Source organism: Hoplias malabaricus, chromosome 1 (assembly GCF_029633855.1).
Source record: "Hoplias malabaricus isolate fHopMal1 chromosome 1, fHopMal1.hap1, whole genome shotgun sequence".
Classification (NCBI taxonomy): Eukaryota; Metazoa; Chordata; class Actinopteri; order Characiformes; family Erythrinidae; genus Hoplias; species Hoplias malabaricus.
The window spans coordinates 43,583,382-43,609,657 of record NC_089800.1 but is presented as its reverse complement, the minus strand read 5'-3'; the positions used below and the strand labels follow the sequence as shown (position 1 = coordinate 43,609,657).

At 39.5% G+C, this 26,276-nt stretch overlaps 2 protein-coding genes across 7 annotated transcripts in view; one reads left to right on the top strand and one right to left on the bottom strand.

Moving 5' to 3' along the window:
* The window catches only part of sgsm2 (small G protein signaling modulator 2), a 74,590-nt gene extending 70,529 nt beyond the window's left edge, over window positions 1–4,061 (top strand). For both annotated transcript variants that reach the window (XM_066663343.1, XM_066663334.1), the window contains one exon: window positions 120–4,061. In XM_066663343.1, the coding sequence (XP_066519440.1) occupies window positions 120–208 (89 nt within the window). In that variant the 3' untranslated portion in view covers window positions 209–4,061. The remainder of the gene's footprint in view (window positions 1–119) is intronic.
* tpst1 (tyrosylprotein sulfotransferase 1) overlaps window positions 4,055–26,276 on the bottom strand; it is a 59,083-nt gene continuing 36,861 nt past the window's right edge. For 2 of the 5 annotated variants that reach the window (XM_066663368.1, XM_066663358.1), the window contains exons 4-6: window positions 9,161–9,211; window positions 8,442–8,515; window positions 4,057–5,731 (exon numbers count right to left, since the gene is read on the bottom strand). In XM_066663368.1, the coding sequence (XP_066519465.1) occupies window positions 8,480–8,515; window positions 9,161–9,211 (87 nt within the window). In that variant the 3' untranslated portion in view covers window positions 4,057–5,731; window positions 8,442–8,479. Of the gene's footprint in view, window positions 5,788–8,441; window positions 8,516–9,160; window positions 9,212–26,276 lie in introns of all 5 variants that reach the window. The other 3 variants (XM_066663375.1, XM_066663390.1, XM_066663381.1) reach the window with 3 other exon arrangements.

The window sequence follows — 26,276 nt, the reverse complement described above, 5'->3', positions numbered from 1 at the left end:
TGTACTAAAATCAATGGGGAAGGGGAGGGAGGGGTGGCAGTGTTCGGCCCTATCAAAGCCAAACTGGAGTTTGTATCTCTCTAATCTATATTTGTGTTTGTGTGTGTGCTGTGTAACAGAGATGGCCGAGCGACATGACGTCCAGCACATCCTGAGGATAGCACGCGAGCTGGTGCACAAGGTCCAGACGCTCATAGAGAACAAGTGAGCCTGGCGTCAGAGAGAGGAGAGGCATTGAAGCTCGCTCTCAGCTCCACGTCCAGCGCCCTGTCCCTCATTAGCCCTCTCTCCCTCCAGCCTCCATTCAGAGGGGGAGATGATGGGGGAGGGACAGAGAGCACACTCTCTCTCTTGCACCGACTCTGCTTGGGGGAAGCGATGAGACTGACTGGGACCTGCTGCTGGCCCTAGGGGCCTGGACACGTCCTGTTTTGATATATTTTGCCTGTCACAGAATGCCGTTGTGTCAGACCTTTGGAGTTGTCTGCATGCTTGTGGGATTTTGAGCACACTGTGACTGCCTTTTTTTTTTTCCCAAGTTTTCAGCCGTACATTCCTCCAGTAACACACCACCTCCGGTCAGGTCCCTCCAGCATCCACTTTCTAGAAAATGACTGGAGCCTGTGTGGGCACGACACAGTTCTTTTACCGATGACTGTTTTTCACCTGCCAAAAGTACAGAAAGTATTCCGCACCTACCAGTGACTCTCAGGAGGATTGTTTCTTCTATTAGTCTGCCTTTTCCAAATATCCTACAGACCACAGCCACAGAGCCTGACTTTGACGGTACCTCTCAGAACGTGAAGGTCAAATCCATTGAAGAATTCACAAAGCCACGAAGAGAAGTTATTAAAGCATCTGTCTGTGACCAAAAGGACTGTGCCAATGATTATGACCTTGTCATAGTATTTCTATATCATGTTCTTGTGTTTTGTCCGTATGACTTAACTGGCCTGATTTTTCTTCTCAGATATTCTTCTGGAACTCTACTGATGGTTGATGGAGAAAAAAAAAGCTGCTGTTGCCTTCGTTCCTTCATTTTACAACCTGTATCGCTACTTTTTGCACTTTGAAACTGTCCCGCGGCAGACGCCAATGATGCTCCCTTGCCGACCACAACAGCAGGAGAAGGGGCGGAGGCACAATCCCCCAAATCCTCTCCTGCACTTGTTTGGCGTTCAGAGAACCCAGTCACTCCTCTCAAATGAGGTTAACTTGGGGTGAGCTGCTTCCACGCGATGGCTACACAGCCATGTAGAGTGCAATGTGATGAGACCAGTGCCTCACAGTGTGCCACGTCAGGGATGGTGGGTGGCTTCTTTACACACAGATTAGCATGCGGTTCTGACTTCATTCAACTTCTCGTGGATGAAGTTTAAACAGAGGCTGAGGCTGAATTACAGGGTCGGCCTGGAGATCAGCTCAGACATTCCATGTATTTAGTAGAATTATTTTCTAAAAATAAATTAGGGGTGGGTAATGTGGCAAAAATATATTCTCTGTATAAACAATAGGTATCACAACATTCTCATTTTTCTGAGATTGAAAAAGTTGGAATAGGCACAAGGTACCTGTAAAACCACATTTTTATTTATTTATTTTGCGAAGCATGTAATCGGCATGTAATCGGTAAATCGACTGTTAGCACTTAAACAGCTTTTGGTGCTTCGCATCACTGACCGTTTTTTGTTTGTTTTTTCTCCCAAACATTACACATTTGATTAATTAGGATCAGTTACAATGCCTTGATGATCTTGTACTCTCATGTTGCCCACCCCTAAAGTGATGATCTCCGCCCCTCCTGTGTTTCAGCTGTAGCCCCTCTACAGTACATACACGCTCTTGCTCTTTAAAATCAAGATACCAGAAAAGGGTGTGATTTGGTGTGATGCTACAGAATAACAAACCCTGCTGCTGGAGCCTTACTCATAACCCGTATCTTCTGGGCAATCTTAAAAAGCACATCTGAAAAACAGGATTCATTACTTTCAGTCCCATGGGGTCAAACCCACCCATCAAATCTGGTAATTGGCAAATTTTCTCAATGAGTTGTCTCTAATTCCATAAATACCCAGACTGTGCTGAACACTGACACAAGAAGGCCATATTTGAAGAGCCCTGGTGTGGATTTTTTTTAAATAACCACCAAACAGAGTATGCAGGTCCTCATATGTGGAACTTCCAGTGCTGTATTTTATCGTTAGTGAAACTTATATAGTTAGTGGCAACTAACTGGCCTCAACAGTTCTGTTAACTAGCAGTGTACACAACACACAGGACTGGTTCTTGGACTCTAGATCCAGATTTGAAGACCTCTGTTCTGCAGCATCACTCCTAAGAAGCCTTTTATAGTGCCTTTATTTTGAAGAGCGTTAAGCAATTGGTGCTCACATCTAGAAAGACCCAAAAGTGTCACACATTCCCCTTAACGTCTTCCCCAGTCCTGAGCTATGGCTGCCTGACTCCTTCCCCACAAACTAGACCCTCACGTTTTACTCCTCCTAAGGCTTCTGGATCCACTGGGCGGTAGCTTTTAGGACCTCCCTATTGACCCGCTATAGTTACTGTGCCTCCGACTTTCAATCTCTGATCAGTCTTCGCTTCAGCCTGTGAGATTGTGTGAGGGACATTAAAGCCCTTCGAAAGATTACTTCCAACAGGAGCTTGTGTACCAAAGCCTCTAGAACATCATCATCCTTGGTGTCATACAGTTGTGCAATCTCTGAAATGTAACTCAAAGACTGTTGACTAGACGTGTGAAAGAGAAAGCATTTTCTTAATTTCTACTGTGAAAACATTTCCTTTATTGTCCTTAATTCCCACGTCTGCTACTGTAGTGTACATACGACAACAGAGAGACAGAGGAGCCCTGGAGTTTGCTGAGGCCAGTAAAGACAATTGTATTTTAAACTCTATTTTTCTCTTTGGATGTGGAGACATGCCTGTTTAACTGGAAACCTGTACAATTTGAATGTTGGGAAAACCTTTGTTACATGTTGACTGTTATGTTCCTTATTTATTGTTGTGCCCTGGATTCTACTCAATTTGAAGAATATATAAATATATTTTGTTTGGATGCCAATCTCTGAATGATGATGTATGTATTGTTCTGGATGTATCATTTACCTTGAATGTATGTATAACTTCAGGGGTTGTTCGTAAAATTTTCACAGGATAACATTTGTTGAAATACACTTGCTTTTTCAACAGTGAAGCTGAAGAAATGCAAGCGCACCGAGTGTGTATGTGTTTGTACATCCGCAGCTAAAAAACAAAAACAAAAAAACCCAGCTCAACTTGATTCCTAAGACTCTCAATGTCATGTAACCTGCATGTCATAAGCCTTATTCGCCACATGAGGGCGCCCCAGTCAAAAAATAAAATAAAATGAAGCACAGTGACCAGAGGAGCGTGGGTAACGGAAGTGGAGCTTCTGATGATGTCAGCTGACAGTATCCGAGTCCAGCCTGGAGTTACATTTCTTATTAAGGTCAAAAGTTTATATACACCTGGTCCTCCTCGAATGTAACCCCCTTTACTGCAGTAACAGCTTCTGCCCTTAAGAGTTGATGTTGAGAAACGTGTGTGAGGATGCACCACACGCGCCTAGAACTGAGCATTGTGAACTTAGGCTCATGTGCAGCTGTTCTAGAACATTTCATCTCATGCTTTCCCGTGGAGACTGTACAAGCTACGCATGCGCGATAAACGCTACTTAACTAATGATAAGGGGATCTAAGGGTTTGGAGATTCCTGTGAGGGACCACCAGCAAAGACACGTTAATATCCATCACTCCTGCTGCTGGGGTGTTTTTTTTTTTTTTTTTTTTTTTTGGGACAGGGATTAAGTTCTAAGCTCTTTACATCGGTGAAATCACCATTAAGACAGTAATTTAAGCTGAGATTAATCTTAAACTACGTTTAGAAAACATTATTTCCGCAGCAGATCCCCTCAGACTTGATGTCCGAACTTAGAGGCTAATGTAGCTAATAAGTGATAAATAATATTAATAATTAAAGTTTTATTGTATCATTTAGCACTGCAAACCACACATCTAAATTAACACACAGCTTTGAAAATAAACAGAATGGATCACTTAGTTCAAGGCCACCCTTCATTTGCTGTTTACAGATTAAATGTCCTTTAAATGTTATTCAGTTCTTAGCATTAGGAATTTAAAAAAAAGCCAGATCTTTTAATTAAGAATTTAAATCCAAATGGCATTACGTCTTAAGGATTTAGTGTCCACCGGGTCGTTATTACAGCTCCTATTCTCCTTAAGGTCCTCACTTTCCTGCTGCTCATGATCTAAATAATTCCACACACATTTAGTGTTGGAGAGGTCTGGGCTCTGTGGCGGTCAGCAGCAGCTTTGTTTGATTTGCTATATTTTCATCCTTTTTCATTTTCTCAGTTACTGCTTCTTAACTGTTCCACATCCTTTCAGACCCACACTGTTGTGATGTCTTCTTACAGTGGGTGCCTGTTTTTTATTTATTTATTTTTTTCCCTTTTTCACCCCCCAGTCGAGAGACTGATTGTATCCAGTCTCTCGAGGGGAAGAAACATTTACAGTGGCAGTGCTGGGCTCATTTGTTCTTAATCTTTCATTTTTTTTCTCCTCACTTGTTCTCAGTTTTTGTGCTGTTTAATATTGTATTTCCTCAGAAATGGCACATAATTCTGACTGTAATTAAAAAATGAAGGGTGGTAAAAATGGAAACTGTTATGTAGCTAAAGTAGCAGCCAAACTCAAGCTGGATTTTCACATTTCATTTGATTGTTGACTAAACTATTTATTTAACCCCCACACAGTTAATAATGATATTAAAAATCCAAAACCCATCAAGTCATATTTACAATCTTGTATCAGTTTAATACACAGATTAGGTCTGGATGCTCTACTGCAAGTCCCAGGTTTAAACCCCTTTGGTTGAAGTAGTTAATAAATGAAACATACACTGGTCTGGATTCACTCTACAATAAAGAGGATACTGTTCTGGGCACATTAGCAGCCTACAGCGCTCAAGTGTTTATTTCACCAAAAACAAAACAAAAAAGATTGGCAATGATGTTTTACACTTCAATACAAAAAAAAAAAAAAAAGACTCAAGCATTTTGTCTTTGACGTCCCATTTTTCCTCCAATGGAAAAATCACAAGCAATTTTCTTGCCTTCAACACCGACAATTCTTTTCTTCCAGTTCTCTGGCTGTGAAGGGTCACTCAGTTGTGAACGAAGGGTACGAAATGCAGCTTTGTCTTCATCGCCGCTGAAGCCTTGAGACTGTGATCTTTTGTGGGAGCACCCAAGGAATTGCACATTACAAAGGCATGAAAATAAACTGAACATCAAAATAGATATTGCATCTTAAAAAGCTAATTTTCGTTCATAAATAGTTCCTTTGCTATTTACTGTATTTTCTTATAACAGAATCACAGATTTATGTAGCCAGGAAAAAGACGAGTAACGTGTGACCAAAAAAAAAAAAAAAAAAAAAAAAATCCCCAAAAAAGAGAAAACGATTCATAGCAATGACATTCTTAGGCCACAACTGTTAGAGTACAACATCAAAGGCCAAAAGTAGTCCATGTAGTGGTCCACGCCCACAGGGCTCTCGCTCTCTGTGTGTGTGTGTGTGTGTGTGTGTGTGTGTGTGTGTCTGAGGTCCCAGTGGTGGGGGGTAATGAGGGTCCGTCATGGTCCCAGTGATCCAGCTTCTGCTGAGTCCTGCAACACATTGAAGGCTTTGTAAGCAAAGCAGAAAACAGACGCTCCACTGGAAGCTTTACAAACAAAGACAAAAATAATCTCAGGTTAGAAAACATGGGTACATCTCTCTTCCTAAGAATGCTTCCATTCTCCACTGCTGCCAATAAATTTAATAAAACACAGCGTTTCTGTGGCATATAAAAAGAAAATTTGGATAGATTCATAGAAACAGGTTCATCTCAATAAATTAGAATATCATCAAAAAGTGTATTTATTTATTTCAGTAATTCAATTCACAATTGAGAAATATATAGATTTATTACAAACAGAAGGATCTGTTTCAAGTGTTTGTTTCTTTTAATGCTGATGATTAATGCTTACAGCCAATGAAAACCCAGAAGTCATTATCTCAAAAAACTAGAATAATCAACACACACACCTGCAAAGATTTTCTAAGCCTTTAAAATGTCTTAATCTGGTTCAGTAGGCTGCACACTCATGGGGAAGAGCGCTGACTTGACCCATGTCCACTGACACCCTCCTGCTGTATCCAAGGATATTAATGGAAAGTTGAGTGGAAGGGAAAAGGCTGGTAGGAAAAAGGTGGTCCACAAGCGACAGGGACAATCACAGCCTTGAAAGGATTGTCAAGAACAGGCCATTCAAAAAATATGGGGGAGATTCACAAGGAGTGAACTGCTGCTGGAGTCAGAACACACAGACGTGTCCAGGACATGGGCCACAACTGTTGCATTTCTTGTGTCAAGCCACTCATGACACAGAGACATCACCAGAAGCGTCTTCCCTGGGCCCAGGAGAAAAAGCACTGGACTGTTGCTCAGTGTCCAAAGTCCTGTTTTTAGATGAAAGTTCATTTTTCATTTGGAAATCAAGGCTCCAGAGTCTGGAGGAAGAGTGGAGAGGCACAGAATAAAAGCTGCTTGAGTCTAGTGTGACGTTTCCATAATCGGTGATGGTTTGTCCACTGTGTTATATCAAGTCCAAAGTCAGTGCAGCCATCTACCAGGACATTGTAGAGCACTTCATGCTTCCCTCTGCTGACAAGCTTTATGGAGATGCAGATTTCATTTTCCAGCAGGAATTGGTACCTGTCCACGCTGCCAAAAGTACCAGTACCTGGTTTAATAACCACAGTATCACTGAGCTTCATTGTCCAGCAAACTCACCTGACCTATTGTCAAGAGAAAGATGTGAGACACCAGACCCAACAACACAGAGGAGCTGAAGACTGCTTTCAAAGCAACACCTTAGCACTGCCACAGGCTGATTGCCTCTGTGCCACTCCGCATTGAGGCAGTAGTTCATGCAAAAAGAGCCCCAACCAAGTACTGAGTGCATATACCGTATATACTTTTCAGTAGGCCAACATTTCTGTATTAAAAAAGTAAACATTTTTAAATTAGTCTTATTTAATATTCAATTTTTCTGAGATAATGGCTTTTGGGTTTTCATCATTACTGAAATAAATGACCTTTTTGATGATATTCTAATTTACTGAGATGCTCCTGTAGATGCAGCAAATGGCTTTGTGATGTTTATAAAATATATAAAAAGTTTACAGTCAGAACAACCTCTTAATTGAAAATCTATTCATACAGAGGTCATTAATCAATTATTTCTGTGAAAAAACCGATAAGCAAATTTAAGTTGCAAAGTGCCGGAAGCCACAAAAGCAGGTCTGTTAGAGGTGTGGTTTGAGCTAAGTGTGGTTTGTGGGTAATTCCGAGGACTGGGAATATTCCTGGTGGTCCAATAACCTTTGGGCCTGCAGTACACTGACAACATAACATTGGTGTTTTGAAAGGGTCTCACTGTCAGACCCTGTCTTTCCTCTCAGAGCCACCTGTCCTCCCACTGAAACACTACAATACAATGCAGCTGTAAACCTCACATCTGCAAACCCTAAACTATGAAGGAAAAGGGAATTAAAAAAACATTGTTTAAATTGAGGTGTAAAAAAAAAGTGAGTTAATGTAACAAGAATGACCTGAAAATCATTTTGAACATGTTCCATTGGTCTTTTTCTGTACAGTCTGTTTTTGATCATTTCTCCACCCGTCAGAAATGAAGATACTGAATAGACAGGGTAAATACCCAGGCGGGAGTGAGAAATTTTGCATTGTGTGACTCTGAATTTGTGCAGGCCGGCACAGTGGCGCAGCAGGTAGCGTCGCAGTCACACAGCTCCAGGGGCCTGGAGGTTGTGGGTTCGATTCCCGCTTCAGGTGACTGTCTGTGAGGAGTTGGTGTGTTCTCCTCGTGTCCGCGTGGATCTCCCCGTTTCCTCCGGGTGCTCCGGTTTCCTCCCAAAGTCCAAAAACACACGTTGGTAGGTGGATTGGCGACTCAAAATTGTCCGTAGGTGTGAGTGAATGTGTGTGTGTGTGTGTATCTGTGTTGCCCTGCGAAGGACTGGCGCCCCCTCCAGGGTGTATTCCTGCCTTGCGCCCAATGTCTCTGGACCCACCGCGACCCTGAACTGGATAAGCGCTTACAGATAATGAATGAATTAATGGATTTGTGCATGCAGTCTGTACAGTGCTCTGAGTGGCTGTGCACTTCCATTACTTATACTTAAAAAATAATAATAAATAAAAGATAGCTCATGACTGGAATTGGCTTTGAGGGAGAACTGTGACTGTTCTGGCATGTTGTAGATGCTTTTATCTGGATTGACGTACAAGGATAATCACACTAATTCACTCACCTCTATGGGCATGTCCAATGCTAGTTTTCCACCCTCCTCTAACTTGGGTTTGGCTTTTCTGAAGACTTCTGAAGCTGAGAGAGAGAGAGAGAGAGAGAGAGAGAGAGAGCCCAGTATGAGATAAAGCAGCCACAGCACCAAAGTGAGGCCGTTTCATGTGCGATATCTATTCTCAGAGACACATTTATAAAGACATTGCTGCAGTGTCCCAATGGGATTTTCAGTCACATATAGTTTCCCTCAGTCACCCTGCAAACACTCCATCTGGATCTACCCCAGGAATCAATATGAGACTGTTCAATTTGGAGAAAATCCTGGGAGTCAGGACTGGACAATAAGTGCAAGAACTCCTCGCACTGGTCAAGAGGGGGCAGTAAAAATCCACACTGGCTTCCACTCACTGTGAGACCATGAGGAAATGAGGCTATCAAATTGAGCGCTAATGTGAGAAATTCATTTCTAAACACGAACATAAGGCAAGAAATGAGAGCAAAGGACAACAGACGTTAGGAGGTTGCGAGGCTAGTTATTCATCAGGAGGAATACAAAAATTACTGTAAACCAATAAAGATCGAGTGAGAAAGCAGATGGAGGTGATGGTTAGCAGTGAAGCTCAAAAGAATTGGAAGAAAACATGAAAGAAAAAAAATTCTGTGAGAAGAAAATAAAATAAAATAAAACAACAAAGAAGTTCAGAGCAGGCAGGAGGGCTACCGTACCTGTGATTGTTCTTTAAGAAAATCAGGTAGCTGAAATTCACCTTTAAACACCTGCAAAAACAAAGAGCTGGGTTTAGAGGCTTTGGGAAGCTTTGTGAGCTGCAGTCAACACAACGGAGCTTCGTTCTTACATCCAGAGCAATCAAAAGGAGAGACAGTGATACACCGTCTAACCAGGATATTCACATTTCTCTGTTAGGGACCTCAAAACTCTGCTTTTTCTTCTCAGAATCTCCTCTGTAATCTGCACTGGGCTCTATTTGGTGTTTGGAACCAATACAATGCTTGTCATATCAAATGTAGCAGAAAGGAACCAATGAAAGAGCCACATTTGGAAACAATCTCAGCTTGAAGGGCCATACGCAGCACTTCTTTGTGTATGTGTGTGTGTGTGTGTGAAGGAATGAAAAAAACAAATAAATTCTTATGAGACACACTCATTCTTCTCTCTGTCGGGAGGATATTGTGTGTCAATTCCCAGGGTGTTGAACTGAGCTCAACCCAATGTTCACATCTCAGTCAGCCAAAGACAAGGGATGAATATATGAGAGAGAGAGAGAGAGAGATTTGTGTACTCTGAGCACTAGTATCTGAGACAGCCAGAGTGTCCTCTCTACTCAGCGTCTGAGCACAAAAAGCAGAGAGGAGCAATTAAAAAAAATAAAAATAAAAAAATAAAACAGTTTTGCTGCCCCTCACTCCATTTGTTTAACTTATGCAACTAGCTGCAGGTAGGGAGCTGCATGAACCAATGTCAGTGCACATTGACACTAATATAAATCAATTCAAAATTAAATTCAGTCAGTTATATCTAACACATGGGATCATCCCACAAGTGAATACTAACATTAGCTAGTGTATATATAGCTAGTATATATAGAGAAAAAAGTAAGATAAAATGTCTATAATCATCTGATGTGTAGATGTGCAATTCACCTTTATTTGCATCTTAAATGTTATAGCAGCATCCCGAGGTGGTATGCCAGATGACATCTGAAAATGTACTACATTCATTGGAAAAGGATTTCTTGATTAATTAAAAATCTAAAGTATTCATGTATAAATTACACAATCTGTTTCAGACTTTTCAGAATTTTGTTTAAATTGTTTAGCGTGTGATGGCGCTTTGGTCATAGAAAGTTTTTTTTTTTTTTTTCCAATGTTGTGTTAATTATAGTCAAAACACAGCATGTCTGACCAATAGATGAGGTATTTGTCTGTGGTACGATCTCCTCGAATCCCTTGTTCGGCCTCTGCGTTTAGGTTGCTTAGGTTGTTGCAGATAGGGGCAGAATCACGTGGCTACAGCTTGGTAGCGTAGTTTTAAAGGGACTGTACATGAACACACAGTGGGGACACAGAATAAAAATAATTGATATAGACAAGATTATGTCGATTCGAAGTTCTGAATGTTGATTTGGATTAATCTTTGATTAATTGCCCAGCCCAAATTGATAATCACCATGAAGTCACCATGTAAATTTGATTTCCTTTTCCAATCCATTTTGTGAGATTTATCATTCAGTTTTCCAATCCATAATCCAAAATTCCAGTTCTTGGGTGTTGTGAGCTACTCCTGGCTGTTTCAGGGACCTCAGTTCAAGACAATTCAGCAACAGGGTACAGGAAACAAACATTAGATGAAGAGAGATCACACAGTGCATAGTGTAAACCTTAATACTTTTAAGGAAGCTTAAAGCTACATAAGAATTCTGCCAAAAGAAAGGAGGTAGGTAACTTGTACAGAAGTATAAGGAGGAAATTATTAACAATGCAAAAAATAAATAAATAAAAAATAAAAGTACAAAAGACAAGACATAAACAGATAGAGGGAAATGTGTGGGGAAGGGGGCAGAGGGTAAAAAGTGAAAGGGGAACTAGACTGTGTTAAATTCATAACTTCGCAACACTTCACTCAGCAGAATCGAGGCCAGGCAGACAGGGGGAAATCTGTGGCTCTCTCACTCACTTTACTTTCCACACAGCCACCACTGGGCCTGTCAGCCATTAAAGCCCCACAGTCTCATTCTTACAAATTCCATCAGTCAGACCTCCCCTCCCCAGTGAGCAATGTGAGCGAGTGTAAGAGCAAAGGAGACACAGGGGGAGGGAAGTATGCTTGTGCTGGGAACGTAGGCGATCTTTTCCTTAACGTTATTTTTTTCTTAATTAAACTTTCCAATTAAACCTTTTAAGTCTAAAAATCTAAGCCCTGTGTAGGAAGACAAAAACTCCCCCAGTCTGGCAGTCATTAGCAGCCCAAGCTCAGCCCTTCACATCCACACAAGAGAGGGACAAGCCCTGTGCGGATTCGTCTTCAGCGCTTAATCACTTAAAGAGGCCTGTGGACCAGCGGTTAAGGAGTGGGCAGTGCTGTTGGGAGATGGGTGTTGTCTGGCTGGCAGAGAAGAGCAAGGTTGAGCTGTGTTTGAGTTCCTGGACTGAACTGCCTTCTCTGCCCCTGAGCTTCAAGCCAGAGTGGAATTTGTTTGTAATGAGTTCCAACTTGAATGCGGCACATGTTTCTTATTTTCCCAGGGTGCCATTTCATAACGCTCTAGAACTAAGTTAGAGGATGCACATCTTTATACTGACGTAGTCTACATGATATGCCAGTATGCACACATAAGCCACAAGATTAAAACCACCAACAGGTGAAATGAATACTACTAATAATTACATTACAGTGTCAAGCAGGGGGATATCCATGAGCTGTAGGGGATGTCACCTTCAAAATATTAAGTTCTCATTAAAATTGAAGGCAAGTATGGATCCCTGACACATTTATCCATGTCAGTAAAGAGGAGTTTGGGCTGTATCCCAGATTCCAGTGCAATACTCCCTACATAGTGCACATCACAGAAAATAAAGCTAAAAATACTACACCCAGACTGTGCCCTAAATCGAAAAGGAAATTTGAACCTTACAGGCAACTAAAATAGTCTTTGACATACAATGTGAGTGCAGAAAACAATTTTATGACCAACTTTGTGATTACTGAAGTTTGTATATGATCTGTGTATTAATACCTCTCCTAGATTCGATCACAAGAGGAATGCATTTCAGTCTAACGTGATAACAGTTTTCCATTAGATCCTATGACGAAAGAGTGTATAAAGGTATTATTCTCCTCATTATGCAACACAGCCCCATCCTTTACCCCCAGAGAGGTTGTGGGCTTTTGTGCTTCTGAGTGTTGTGAGACTCTCTCCAGTGCAGGCAGAGGAGCCATGCATGTTTTAAATCTACTATCCATAACATTAGTGCTGTGCTCTGAAACTAGACCATTGGTCCCCAATATGGCCCCCCCACACACACAAAAAAAAATCACTGACTGCAGTGACTGCAACCCATGGATATTAGGCAGCAAGTGAACAGTCTGTGTTCAATGCAGGAAAAATAGGCATGTGTAAGGAACAGATCATTTGTCATAACGCTCTGTTCAGAACATCTCCAAAACCACGTTTGTGGGTTGTTCCCTGTATGCAGTGGTGAGTATTTAACAAAAGTGATCCATGGAAGGACAACTGGAGAATTGGTTACAGGATCATGGGTGCCCAAGGCTCACAAATGCACAAGTGGAATTAAGGTTAGCTCATAGGGACAGATTCCACAAAAGACACACTGTTGCACAAAATGCTGACTAAGTTTATGCTGCATGTTATTAGAACATGCAGACCCCTTCGCTTCCCTTGCACTTTACTGAGCCTTGGACACCCATGAACCCGTGGTCAGTTCACTGTGTCCCCTTGGGACATTTCAAACTGGGAACACTACACAAGACCTGCCATTAAATATTATGACACCACAATTTGGACCTTGTCAATATGGACCAGATCCTTGCGCTTGTCCATTCTTCCTGTTCTGAAGAGGACAGTCTGTCACGGGATAGGGGCTGTAAATTGGGGAAGAGCATTATGTTTTGGTTACTGGGAGGCAGCCAGTTTCCCACTCTTGCTCGCATGCAACTGATCAACGTCAGAAAGGAATGTGAAGCCTGGAGCCAGGTCCTGGCCTGGTCTGAATCCTGCTCAGCCAGACTCATGAGAGTTTAACACAAGCCTCAATCATTGCTGATTAGAGGCAAAAAAAGTGTTGTTTTAGTAGATACATTGAACACAGGAATCCAGATCTATTTCTCCTCTTATCAGTCCCCTCGCACACTGTTCCAGTGTCCCCTTAATAACAGACACCACAACTGTGCTCCGAGTTCGCTGCAGATGACCTATATGGGTTCATTATCCTCTCAGAGGGACGCAAAAAATAATGAGGCAGCCACAACCTCACGACTTTTAGCTGCTTGTGTATCTTATTGTGAATTAGTGAACTGTCCATCCACAAGGTAATAAGAAACTGGATATGACAAGTAGAAAGAATGATCTGAAAATATATGTGGAATTGACACCTACTCAAATCTTGATTTTATTATTGACAATTAATCAAGCAGCCTTTCAAAGATTCCAGATTCGCAGAGTGAGATAAAAGCATTTACAAATGCTTAACTAATCTTCCTGTAATAGATTCTAATAGGATCATTTAATGTTCTCTAATATGCTCTGCCCCAGTATCTGATGTTGTGGGTTTTTTATTCTTTCAGTGATTAGCAACTTGAAAGCTAATAGCTCCCCCTTTTCAAGAACCTGTTAAATACAGATTTTTTTTATGACCTGTGACTCCCTGCCGATCATTAAAGTTCCAAACCATCAGTACATAGATCAAATCTAACAATCTTTACAATGTAGTTATAAAGGCAGCCCTTAATAAGACACAAGTAACTGCAATAGCTCTTTATATGTCTGTATGTCGGTGGGTGTTTGCAACATTGGCTCCAAAGGCTGTAAGCTAAACTCCTATGGACCTCAATGTTTCTGAAGTCTGGAGGCTGCTCACCTCTGCAGATTGCCTGGAAAAGTAGAATGCATGGAGTCATGTGGGGGAGGATGTCTCTGCTGCTCTTTCAGCCTTCACCCTAGTGTTTACATTAGGTTTTCATTTCTTCTTTCTAAGGAACTGTCTACAGTTCTGAATTAAATGAAAAATACTTAATGTAATAGAAGAGTCTTCAGCAAAACAGATTTTTCCTGGTTCAACAAAAACACTATTCACACTGAATACATCATTAATGAGAAAATATTAAATCACCGATAAGCCTTAAAGCTCTGCTTCACAATCTTCAAGAACAGTTTGTTTACATCGTCTTTGCTATTTAATTTTCAAGGTAACTACACTTCAGAGGATGCAAATAAGCCAGAAATTATGATTCAGAATATGATTTCTGGAAATATTGAATTATTCTAGCTCAAGTTCAAACTAAATGAGTGACCCATAAAGTGTTTATAGTTACTATATAATATAACAACCACTACAAACCAGAACATATAATAAATATATGATTAGTATGGCAGGATTATTATAGCATATTTCATCATTGTGAAAATGACAGGCCCTAAAAACTACTGTCACTACCAACCATTTAATAATATTTCAATCCTGTTATTATTATGAAATAATAATGGCTAGTGTCACAGCAGCAGTTCAGGGACTGACGCTGAGTTAGTGGAAGATTATCGGTTAAAATATCGATCCAGGCCTGTTTTTATAAAGGTCTGACATTCACACTGAACGCAGAACCTATTGTGTCAGACTGGTATTTAGTTGTAGTTAACACTGGGTGATATGATTAATGAACGATTAATGAACAATTATTTTGTTTTTGTATTGTACTGACCCCGAATTGCTCGGTCAGCTTCAGCATTTAGGTTCTCCTCTGTGCTCTGTGTTGCATCCATGTGGCAGAATTACTTGACTACAGTGTGGTAGCATAGTTTTAAATGGACAGAACATGAACACACATTGGGGACAAAACTTTTTTTTTTAATTTATAAAATCGATATACACAAGATTATGTTGTTTAGAAGTTCTGAATGTTGTTTCAATTAGTTTGAGTAATTGCCCAGCCCTAGGTGTAGTTATCATGTAAATCACTTTCAATTTGCAGTTTTTATATTAAAATAATTCAACTTTCAGCTCCAAATAATAAAATAGTAAAAGGGAACTTATAATATAATATAATACCTGTACTTTAAAGTGTCTACATCAGCACCTCTAAATACAACCAACACAGAATGTACCTTTAAATATGACTCATAACTTAAGGAGGATTAGAACTTGCCTTTTTTGGAAAGCTTGCTGGGTTAAATTTAAATAATTTAAGCTACAGGACCATCAACAGCATAGCACACTGCATGCTGACAGTAGCTTTGATCATGGGAAGCAGGGCTCGGCAGTAGATTGCAGTGAAGATTAGACAGTGCTTTTGACAAATCCATGTTGCTTAGTTTGCATGGGCACCTATGAGAGTGCTAAAGCTACTACTTCTAATCTCCCAGCACTGGGGCTTCAGAGCAGCCTAACCTGCTTTAAACTCACACTGAAAGTGGACCACAGCCCAGAGGGGCTGAGAAAGAGCAAACCGCATATGATACCATGCACATAAATGAAAAAACGCTTAAGGAGGACTTTAAAGGGGGAAAAAGAGTGCCACCCATCAACGCACTGTCAGCTGTGAAATGCTTTGGGGTTCCATGTATGTGTGAATGTTATGCCAAAAACAGTCCAATCCACAACACATGTCAAAAAGTTGGTAGATACCCCTTTTAATTAGTGAACTGAGCTGCTTTAAGATACACAAGACGTAGCAAATACATTTAAACTGAAAAAGCATGAAGTTAAGTCGAATGAGCCACTCTGGAGCAGCCTCTCATGCGCTTCTTCTGAAGCTGTGGAACTGGGTTCTCTGGAGTGCAGGAGCACCATCCAATACATCAGAGATGTGTTGGCATGGTTATTGTGACTGTACATCAACAGTGCTCATTTGTCAGTCACCTAGTCAAGTAAAACACACATGTTCCAACATCTTGTGTAAAGTCTTCCAAGACAAACAGAGGCTATTACGGTAGCAACAAGAGAATAAACTTACTATTAATGCCCTTCATTTCAGATGTCAAGTGTCCACAAATCACAAGCCTTAAGGTTTTCTTTAGTTGGAAAGTGTACACAGCTATGTGTCTCACCGTTTCCTTAGAAGATCATTCCCTATAAATGTTAATACCAAGCAGTGTGGTGTAATTTAAGAACATAACTTGTAAAATGAGTATAAACTGTATACAACATATTACATAATATTGATGCAGAAGAAAATTGAGGACATGGGATTTTGAGAATCTATAATACCCAAGGGGTATTACATGCCCTCCGCATTCATATACTCCAATGGGCTGTGATTACAAACATCTACTGCATCTGCCCTGATCCATTAAATGTAATTCAAAGTGTGAATAACTGAACAAGAAAAGCCCATTTGAGGTTGCATTTTTTATTACTATTATTATTATTGTATTACTGTTACTGTTCATATTTTAAACATCTGATGTGACTGTTTGTTTTATAAGCTTTATAAATAGCAGGGTTAAGGTGAGTGGTCTGAGGCTTGGACAGCTGGAACCTCCCAGGGTTTATTTACAGCCGCTCAGGAACACATGCTTTTACAGAGGACTGCAGTAGATTAAATGATGCCTTAAATCAAAGCGCTCACCCACATGTCCTTCCTTCACTAAATAAAAAATGGAGGGCATTCAAAGTGACCCAGAAACTGCACTGCATCTATGCCTGCTGATGAAAACTGGAAGACTTGAGTTAAAGGCCGACTATCAGAGTTAAACACGGCTCTCCTCTCATAAAATCATCCTCAGACCAGCAACGTATTGATCCTAATATCAATTCCTCAACATAAATCAGAGAAGCTGCAAAGCCACTTAATAGGTATCGATTGCGGCTTTTGGAAGAGATTCAAGATGTGCTAATTTACAGTACACACAGACAGACAAATAAAGCAGAGACGGTTACTGTTAGACTATACCACCGCAGAAAAATAATTAACATGCCCTGCACTTATATCTGAGAGAAGCACAAAAGAGGTGAAGATGAAAATAGAGGTTTCATCCCAGTGTTGTTTAATCATTGTTTTTGTAATGGATACATACCACATTGATATATCCAGTGTGACTCAGACTCCTGTGTGATTTACAACACAGAGTCAAACTCCTCAGTCAAGGCTAGTGAAAGGAAGCAAAACATCACTGAAGCTGAAGCAAAAGTTTGGCATCCCATGTTTTTACCTTTTATTAAGAAAGTATGTATAAATCCTCTATAGCACACACATGTCTGATTATATTATATAGTTTTCCTGTTAAAACATCAGTATTATGGTTTTTTTTAAAAAAGGTAGGTGAACAGTTAACCAGCTATACCACTTTTTCCAAATGTATTTTAAATTCAGATTTCATTTCAGGATTGTGGAATGCTTGATGACATCTACAACACACCCAGAGATCAGTATTATGATCAATTATGATATTACTACATCACCCCTCCCTATGCAGTACATCACTAAACTAGGACTGCATGATGTTTCCAAAAGACTAGAATTTCTGCTTCCATTTTTTCAGGTTTCCAGTAACCAGCCATTACATTTCTTGATCAGCACACATCCTGCTGCAGACCTGGCTTCACCAAGATGAGTCAGTAGCAACCAATATTGCACTATGGAAATTTAACATTATTTTCATTTTCCTGTCACGAATACCTAAGATAAATGTCCTATTGTGTAGAAAACATCCTTTACTGACTACTATAATGGAAATAAAATCTGGAACGAGGCTGTCCAGACCTAGATCTTCACGCTGGACATTCAAACTGCATGTTAAATGCCATCATATACTGATGGTACTGTTAGATTAAATAAGCTAGTGAGGAGTTATAAACAATAAAGAATATTTTTAAAACTACTATTATTAAAATTTATATTAATCACATTAAATGATTCTTAAAAATAATCTTTAATAAAGAAGTAGCAGTTCAGAAGTAGCATTACTGTGTATTCTGTTCTATTTTCTGAGATTTAGTTTCATTTTCTAACTGCTACAAATTGAATGTAGAATATGAAGAATATTGTGCGTCTATAATTACAAAGATCTCCTGCAAGTTATTTTAACAGACCCTCCCCTAAGCTCTGTACTCCACCCTTATTCCCATGTGTTCCATTTAGAAAACATGACAGTTTCCAGATCCCAGGACCAGCAGCTCTTATACTTAATGATGTAGTGCTGAAAAAGGCTGTGGGACTCTAAACTTTTTAAAAAAGTTGAGTAAACACATTTATATTTAAAATGATACATGAAACCAGTGGTTTCCAAGCTTTTTCTGCAGAACGCCATTTTGTAAGAAAAAATATTTAAGGTGTAGATGGAGTTTGCTGACTACAGGTCTCATACCTGTATTCACAGTAATATTTTTTGTTGCTGCTTATGTGCCACATATGTTGATTCCAAAACTTGCAACTGATTTTAAATGGTCGTAGGTATCACCAATGTTGTGAAGGAGTACAAGTGACTGTACGGAACTAGCAGCTCTAAACCTCTGCTCTGCTTTAACTGGGAAGCATTGTAACTTCAAGGCCTTGTGAAGTTCAGCGTTGTCATAATAAATCACTTCTGCCAAGAAAAGTGAGGGCGGTTATGTCAGGGCATGCTAAAAGCCCGTCAACAAACCTTTCAAATATACTTTTAATGAGGGCAAGCGTATTCAATGTACATGGGATATGAATCTCTCTCTCTCTCTTTTGGTCACACTCAAAGTTCAGCTGAACATTAACTGTCATAGATATACACATGATTTAAATCTTCGCTCATTTTATCTCCTTAATTCTGATCATAAAGCAGACAGATTGGCTGATTAGTTGGCTTGCTTTCTATTGGTCTTCCCTTTGTGGCCAACCCTAAGCTTGCCTGCAGTTTTGAAACAAATTTACATGCAGGGTCTACTGGGTTCTTTGGAGTGATGGAGCACCATCACACGTAAGTCGATATTATTTCTGTTCCTTTGTTATGATTTTAGAATTTCTAGTCAACAATTTTTGGCCAAAACCATGGACTCAAACAAAACCAGAATATGAATGCCACAATTAAGGGTTTCATCCAAGACCTTTTTTTCACTTTACTGTTGCTCTCATTCCAATGAAGAAATATATATATATATACACACAGATACAGACAAAGAAAGACAGTGAGACAGATAGAGAGATAAAAACAGTGAGAGAGAGGAACAAACTCCCTATTAATACCCTATATTTTAGAAATGTTGGATGGGCAGGTGTCCACAAACTTAACAGTGAATCTTTTTTACAAACTAATACTGCGTAATCCTCCTGTAGTAATTCCACACACTTTAGGAAAGCCTTTGCTTGTTATCTGAAGCACCACTGTGTCCAATCCCACATGGAAACTTTCATTCATCTCTTCCAGTCCTCCAGAGCTTTAGGGGATTACCTTTAATCCACAGGTCTGGATCCACATAGAGTGCCCAAGCAAAAGTAAGATATGGAGGATATGACCCAGTCAAAATTGACCACTGCTGCTCTGCACTCCTTCAGCATTGGTGCTGAACACAATGGACAGCCTTATACTGTCAAATCCACTCTGCTGCACTAATGCAAAACATGCTGCTCTTTTGTGCATGAACACAGGCAAGAAAAACAAAATAAATATTGGTGGTGAAAGCAAGAGATGTCTGGCTAAACAGTGCAGATCCGCATCTGGCTCCAAAATATTGCGATTGCTAGAGCAGCAGCTCCAGGTTGTCGAGCTGAAGGAAGGCCACTCCTTTGGGCACTGCACAAATAAGCTACATGAAAGACCATAAGGACACACTGCTGTGTTTAAAGGCATTGCGCTGAATATCTATACACAAAGCACCAATCACATTCGTCTTAGAGTAAGTAACATCACCGGACAAGCTCAGTGCACTAGTAGGAGAACACTAATTTTACAGTTCGGTTCCCTTAGCTAACAAATGCCTACATTGCTTAACTCTGTGCTGAGTGATGAGTGGAGGGAGTGCGGGGGCAATCTACCCACCCAGAGAGAGTGAGGCCCATTATACCCTCCGAGTATTAGATTTAAGTAAATTGGTCATGTCAGTATTTACACACAACAAATGAACCCTCTGCACCCAACAGTACTGTAGATCGTAAGTCAATGTTTCTGTTGTTTGATTGCTGCACAGAGATCCGTGAACCGCAAAGAAGTGAGCATTACTGACGCAGGTCAGTGCTGTTCATGAGGCCATGCATAAAGGAGTATGCCCCTGGATTAATGGACATTTATTTGAGTGATGCAAACACCATCCATCTGATCCAATTGACTTATAAAAGGCAGAGAGATAAACACACTGAACAGTTTTTAGGTCTTTACCTATATATACACACACACACACACACACACACACACACACACACACACACACACACACACACACATACACACATACATACAATATTCTAATATAAGGAAGTGCTTGCACACTGTAACCAGTAACCAGCTTCAGTTTTATGAATTCTTTAATAGAGTGGCTTAAGCAGAACAACAACACAAGGCAAAGCATGTAATATGGTCAATATTTAATCCATTAGAATATACTTGATCTGCTTGGATCTCCAGCATTAATGAAGAGTAGAAATTTGTTCTATTGTTGTTGAATTAGATCTATCTCTCATTAGGGCTATTAAGGCTGTAATCATATGAACAACAGATGACAAATGGCAGAGAAAAAAAACCTTGTGCTCAAGCATCTGCAACATCTGTGAAAGAAATGCAATTAAAAAAAAATAGTAACAGCAATTTCTCTGCTATTCTGTCATGATTTGTAAAAAATGAAATGTACAGAAACGCTAAACTAATGGAACATCATATTTACTTATGAGGCTAGACTGCACAAGACAAGGTCTGAATGTCCAAGTAAAATGTCACAGTGCCACAGTGTTGAGTTTACTCATCAGGGTCCTACAGTTTGGTTAGCCATCTATAACTGTGCAAGGATGACATGCAAAATCTTGAAGTGTTCATCATTCTAGGCAGCAGCTGTGGTCTAATAGTTAGAGAGGCTGGCTTGGAATTGAAAGATCAACAGTGGAATCCCCTCAACCACCAGGATAATTGGGGTAGGGCAGATTGAACTGGCAGCTCTTGAGTAAGGAACCCAACCCTAAAATGCTCCTTGGGCAATGGAACTCTGCCCAACCCTGCCCACCACTACAGGTGTATGCAAGTTTGCTCACTGCCCCTAGTGCACTAGTGTGTGTGTGTCTTTGTATTCAAGACCACGGATGGCTTAAATGGGGGAGGCACAATTTTGTTGTATGTTGTCCTATGACTATGAATAAATGAATGGATTTTTGTTTTAATATCTGACCTGGCAAAAGCAGTGTACAGTAATCCCTTGCTACTTTGCGGTTCATCTTTCACGGATTCGCTACTTCGTGGGTTTTTTCAAGGGGGTTTATGGCTGCTATATCACGGATATTGAGGGAAAATCTAGGAAAACCGTGAAAGATGAATAGCCAAAAGTATTTTCTTATTATTATTTACATGTATTAGACTAGGCCTGTAAATGACAAAATATATAATTTCCAAGTATTTCTTACATACAGTACATGTATTGTTCATATTGTTGTTCAAAAGTCCAAATACTCGTTAAATACGTTTAAAAAAAATTATATATATATATATATATATATATATATATATATATATATATATATATCTTTCCTCTACTTCGTGGAAATTTGTTTTTCGCAGGTAGACTTGCAACGAGGGATCACTGTACTGCGCAATACCAGAGGCCACTTAAACTTATTTAATTGAATCCATTTTCACCAGATCATGCATTTTCAAGGGATACTACTTAATAAATTCGGTATGAAATAATCAGCTTGCATAAGACAGGTGTCAATGAGCGCAAATAAATAAATAATCCAAAATACATTTTAACACTTTATAAACTACTACATCAGTTCATGTGTGATAAACAGTACTTAAAACTTTAATTCGTGAAAGATGTAAGAAAACTAAGCCCCATTCTTGGTTCAGGAAAATAAATAAAATAAAGATTAAAGATCAATGCTGTTTCTTTTCTTCTGTCCAGTGTGAGTGCATTAGTGATACATTTAACATAAGGGGAAAACTTCTTTAAATATAATGATATGAAATTTTGGCCACGTCATGCACATTAGGCTGCTCATAAGAGCTGAGTATATTTGTATACTGAGTGTAAAATAAATATGTGACTTTAATTCAATATCAAGGCCACTACAATTTCCACTGCAAATGTTGAGAATGGCAGACAAGTAAGCTCCCGACAAGCACCTGTAATTAGAGGTTTTTCAGTGAACAAATGAATGGGTGACTTGTAAATTACATACTGGTTTGTGCAGCATCATCCTGAAAGAGGAAGAGAAGGATTTGATTCAGTTAAAGAGTGATTGTAGCTTCAGAGATTACAATTGCTTTGAGTTCTTTTGAGCGCAGAACAATGCTCTTAAGGGACATCCACGCAAAATGCACACACAGTGTAAACCTTCAGCCCTTCAGGAACTTCCTTGATCCTCCTCTAATTGTTATTCATGCAACAACATCTGACAGCAATTAAACATACACATGCACTGGGAATGGTAAGAGGTGTTGAGAACCATCTCTGAAGTCTGTTACACTGTTCCATACTAGTGATGTAAGAGCGCATCAGTGATTCACTTAACAGCCTTTTTATGTCAGAATTGATTAAAGTGCTTAGAGAAACATCCAATAAAATATACTCAATTTGTGGCCGCAATTAAATATAGGTCTGTATTATAGAGAATAGCATTGTGGTGAATATTATGCAGTGAATGAGTTCCTTAAGACTTAGAAATGTCATAAATTAATAAAAGAATACATGTTATTAACAAAACAAATATTAATGCATTAAACTGGTTATTTATTCAAAATAATCATTTATTATTAAAATAAAAGCATCCAACATGCAATCCTGAGGTAAACACAAAATATAACAAAGGAAAAAAAAATGAAGCGCTTTATGGTGACAATGAGGATGAGGAACAGGAGGAATTTGTCTGCCAGACATTAAAGCTGGTGTCTTTTGTGTTCTCTTTGAGTTGAGTTTACGACAATGATCATGAGCAACATCCAAACAAACTATAGATAGACACCACACATCTTCAACACGACACAGTCTTCCAGTTAGTCCTTGTTACCACGGAAACCTCGCTCAGGCTGTCTGTCCAGCCTAGACCGTTTATACATATCTTACCATAGAGTAGAGAAAGCCCAGGAGGACAAATCGGCAACAAGAGTGCGACACAGCATTCTTATAAACTAGATCAATTCAACACATCCTCTGTCTCTACTGAAAAACAGACATCACAACCCCATGCAGTAAAAAGGAAAGCAACAACAACAGCCATTTTTGGCCCTCATAAGGAATTTAACAGCAGTAGATTTGGCAGAACCTGTAGACTGCTCAAACCCAGAAGGCCTTTAATGTATTTAAGAAACCTTTAAAACAGGACTATAAATCGCCAGAAAGTTTTCAACCATGAAACTAGTAGCTATATATATATATATATATATATATATATATATATATATATATATATATATATATATATATATATATATATATATATATATATATATGCACATGCACTGGAAACAGAAAGTGGGGATGGTAAAGTCTATCATGATGTTCTCTAAAAGTGATAGAAAAATGCCCTCATGCTTTTTCTTTTGCAACTTTTAAAGAAAGTCATAATCTTTTTGTATTTGTGTGTGTGTGTCTGGGCATGTTTAGTGTTAATGTGCGACAACATGTGTGTTGATCAGGAAAGTTCACCATCACCATCAACCAGCGCCCAGATACTGCACATTTCTTTGCTCCTTTTGCCAATACCTCCATTTAAAGAGCTGAATAAAGGATGCATATTCGCAGTACAGCTATATCTCAGTCTCCATTCTCTCATTTCTCATACTACTAACATGCTACTTTTATAGCAAACAATGTTTCCTTCCTGTTTTTTTTTACAGTGTATATCAGTTCTTTCACAGAAAATTATTGTGAACAAAACAGTCCATGAATGTACATTTTAATGCTGTTTAATCAAATTGTTATACACACACACACACACACACACACACACACATTTCAATAATTTTTTTTTTTTATTAACAGTGTAGACAACTTCACGATACACAATATGTATCCTAACACAAATGTAATGCAGTAGCCCTGCCAAATATAAATACCATATTGCACTCAAAACCTATAAATGGTACAATCTTTTCAAACACGTTACTGCACTACATCCAACTAAACATGACTAAATCTGATTTTGGTACACCACATGTAGGTGTTCTTGAAGTACTGACCATGCCTTAAAGATATGCTGTGAATCAATTGTTGTAACTATAATAACCATATATTTAACTAAAAACAGATGTATTAAGAACATTCTTTAGTATGTTCTTATGCGTGTCCACCATTGGCCTTCATTCGCATGTCCATTAGTTTAACTCCTTTCAGTTTCTGAAAAATACCTGCAGGAATATTTTATTTCTTTTCTACACCTGAATAAAAAAAAGTCTAGTAGTTGTTTGCATTTTCTGCAGCTCACCTCTCTGGTGAAACCCAAGATATATTACTGACTGTCTTTGAAATGAAGAAAGGTGAGGTGCTGTGGCAAATACACAGTACCATTCTTTTGTATATCAGAGTATATCTTTTTTTGTGATTGAACAGAAATCGCTTGGCTCCATATCCATGCTTGTGAGGACCCCCCCCCCCCTCCCCTGGGAGCAGATCCCAAAGCTTTAGTGCTGTGTGTGTGTGTGTGTGTGTGTGTGTGTGAGTTGTAGTGTATGTAGATGATGTAGGGGTCGTTCAATACATAAGCCACGCAGCTGTGTTTGATCCGGGGGAAACGCATGTTAATACCCTGCAGATGTGTACGCTGCTCTCGATCACACATCCCAGAGTTGGGAAGAAAGGCAGGATCTTGCTATTGTATCCAGAGAGAATCAACTCAAGCTGGTGGGGAGGGGGAGGTCACTTACCATACAGCACGTACAGCTTTTGCTTACTCATATTCCGACCTTAGCTATAGCATATTTATACATTTGTTTATAAAGAAAAATATAAGTAGACACACAGGTATCCAGGATAACTTCTGGAACCAATATTTTTCTTTCTGCTTCAAACCAAACACCAAATATTTGTGACTCAAGGCTTTGGCAGTGGGAAATATAAATGCTGTGTGGTCAAACTAATGGCACACAGATTCCGTTCAGCTACAGTACACATTAAAAGGTTTCATCATAGCAACAGCCAACATTACACTCTATCAAATAACACAAGGAAATGGTGAAACTCATCTAAACCTCAACAAATGATCAGACACAGAACCCCTGATTTTTTATTTTTTTTTGACTGCAGGAGAAAAGTAACTATTTCACTGAAACATACAGTACTGAGCATGCCAGAGATCTTAAAAAAGACAATATTCTATAAACATATGTACAAGGAAAATGGATTTCATAAAAATGGAAAGGACTAGAGGGAATAAACTATTAAAAGATATAGGTAAAATGGGATTCCTCAAACACATTAGACCTGGCAGATCCACAAATATGTCACCAACAGATAAAACCATACTTAAAGCTTTCATCCTTGAAATATCAGATCAAATCCAGCTCTTCCCTGGTTTCAGATGCGAAATTTGCACTAAAACACAATAGCTGTACATCAGTTTCATATCAGTCTAAACTGATGGTATTTATATTCAGGATCAGATGTAAAATATCCTATGCCAGTGTATTAGAGAGCTTCACACAGGGCCCAGCTCACACTGTCCTCCCAGCAACCACAATAGTTCTATTATCTATCGCTGAACATTTAAACACAACAATATCCTACACCTAATTTCTAAGGTTGCAGTGGCCATTTATGATCCAATCAGCACCCAGCTACTCCTGACAACTAAGGTTACTCATTGGGCCCAGCCCATTCCCTTAATCTGTATTCAAAACACCCACTACATCGTTAGCTCTTCACACGGGTCATCAGGTAAGCACCACCCTTCATGAGCTCTCAAAACCTCCAGAAGGCTCGACCCACCCCACTCCAAGCCAGATTTAAAGCCCTATCAAACTCATATGCAGATCCACACTGGCCT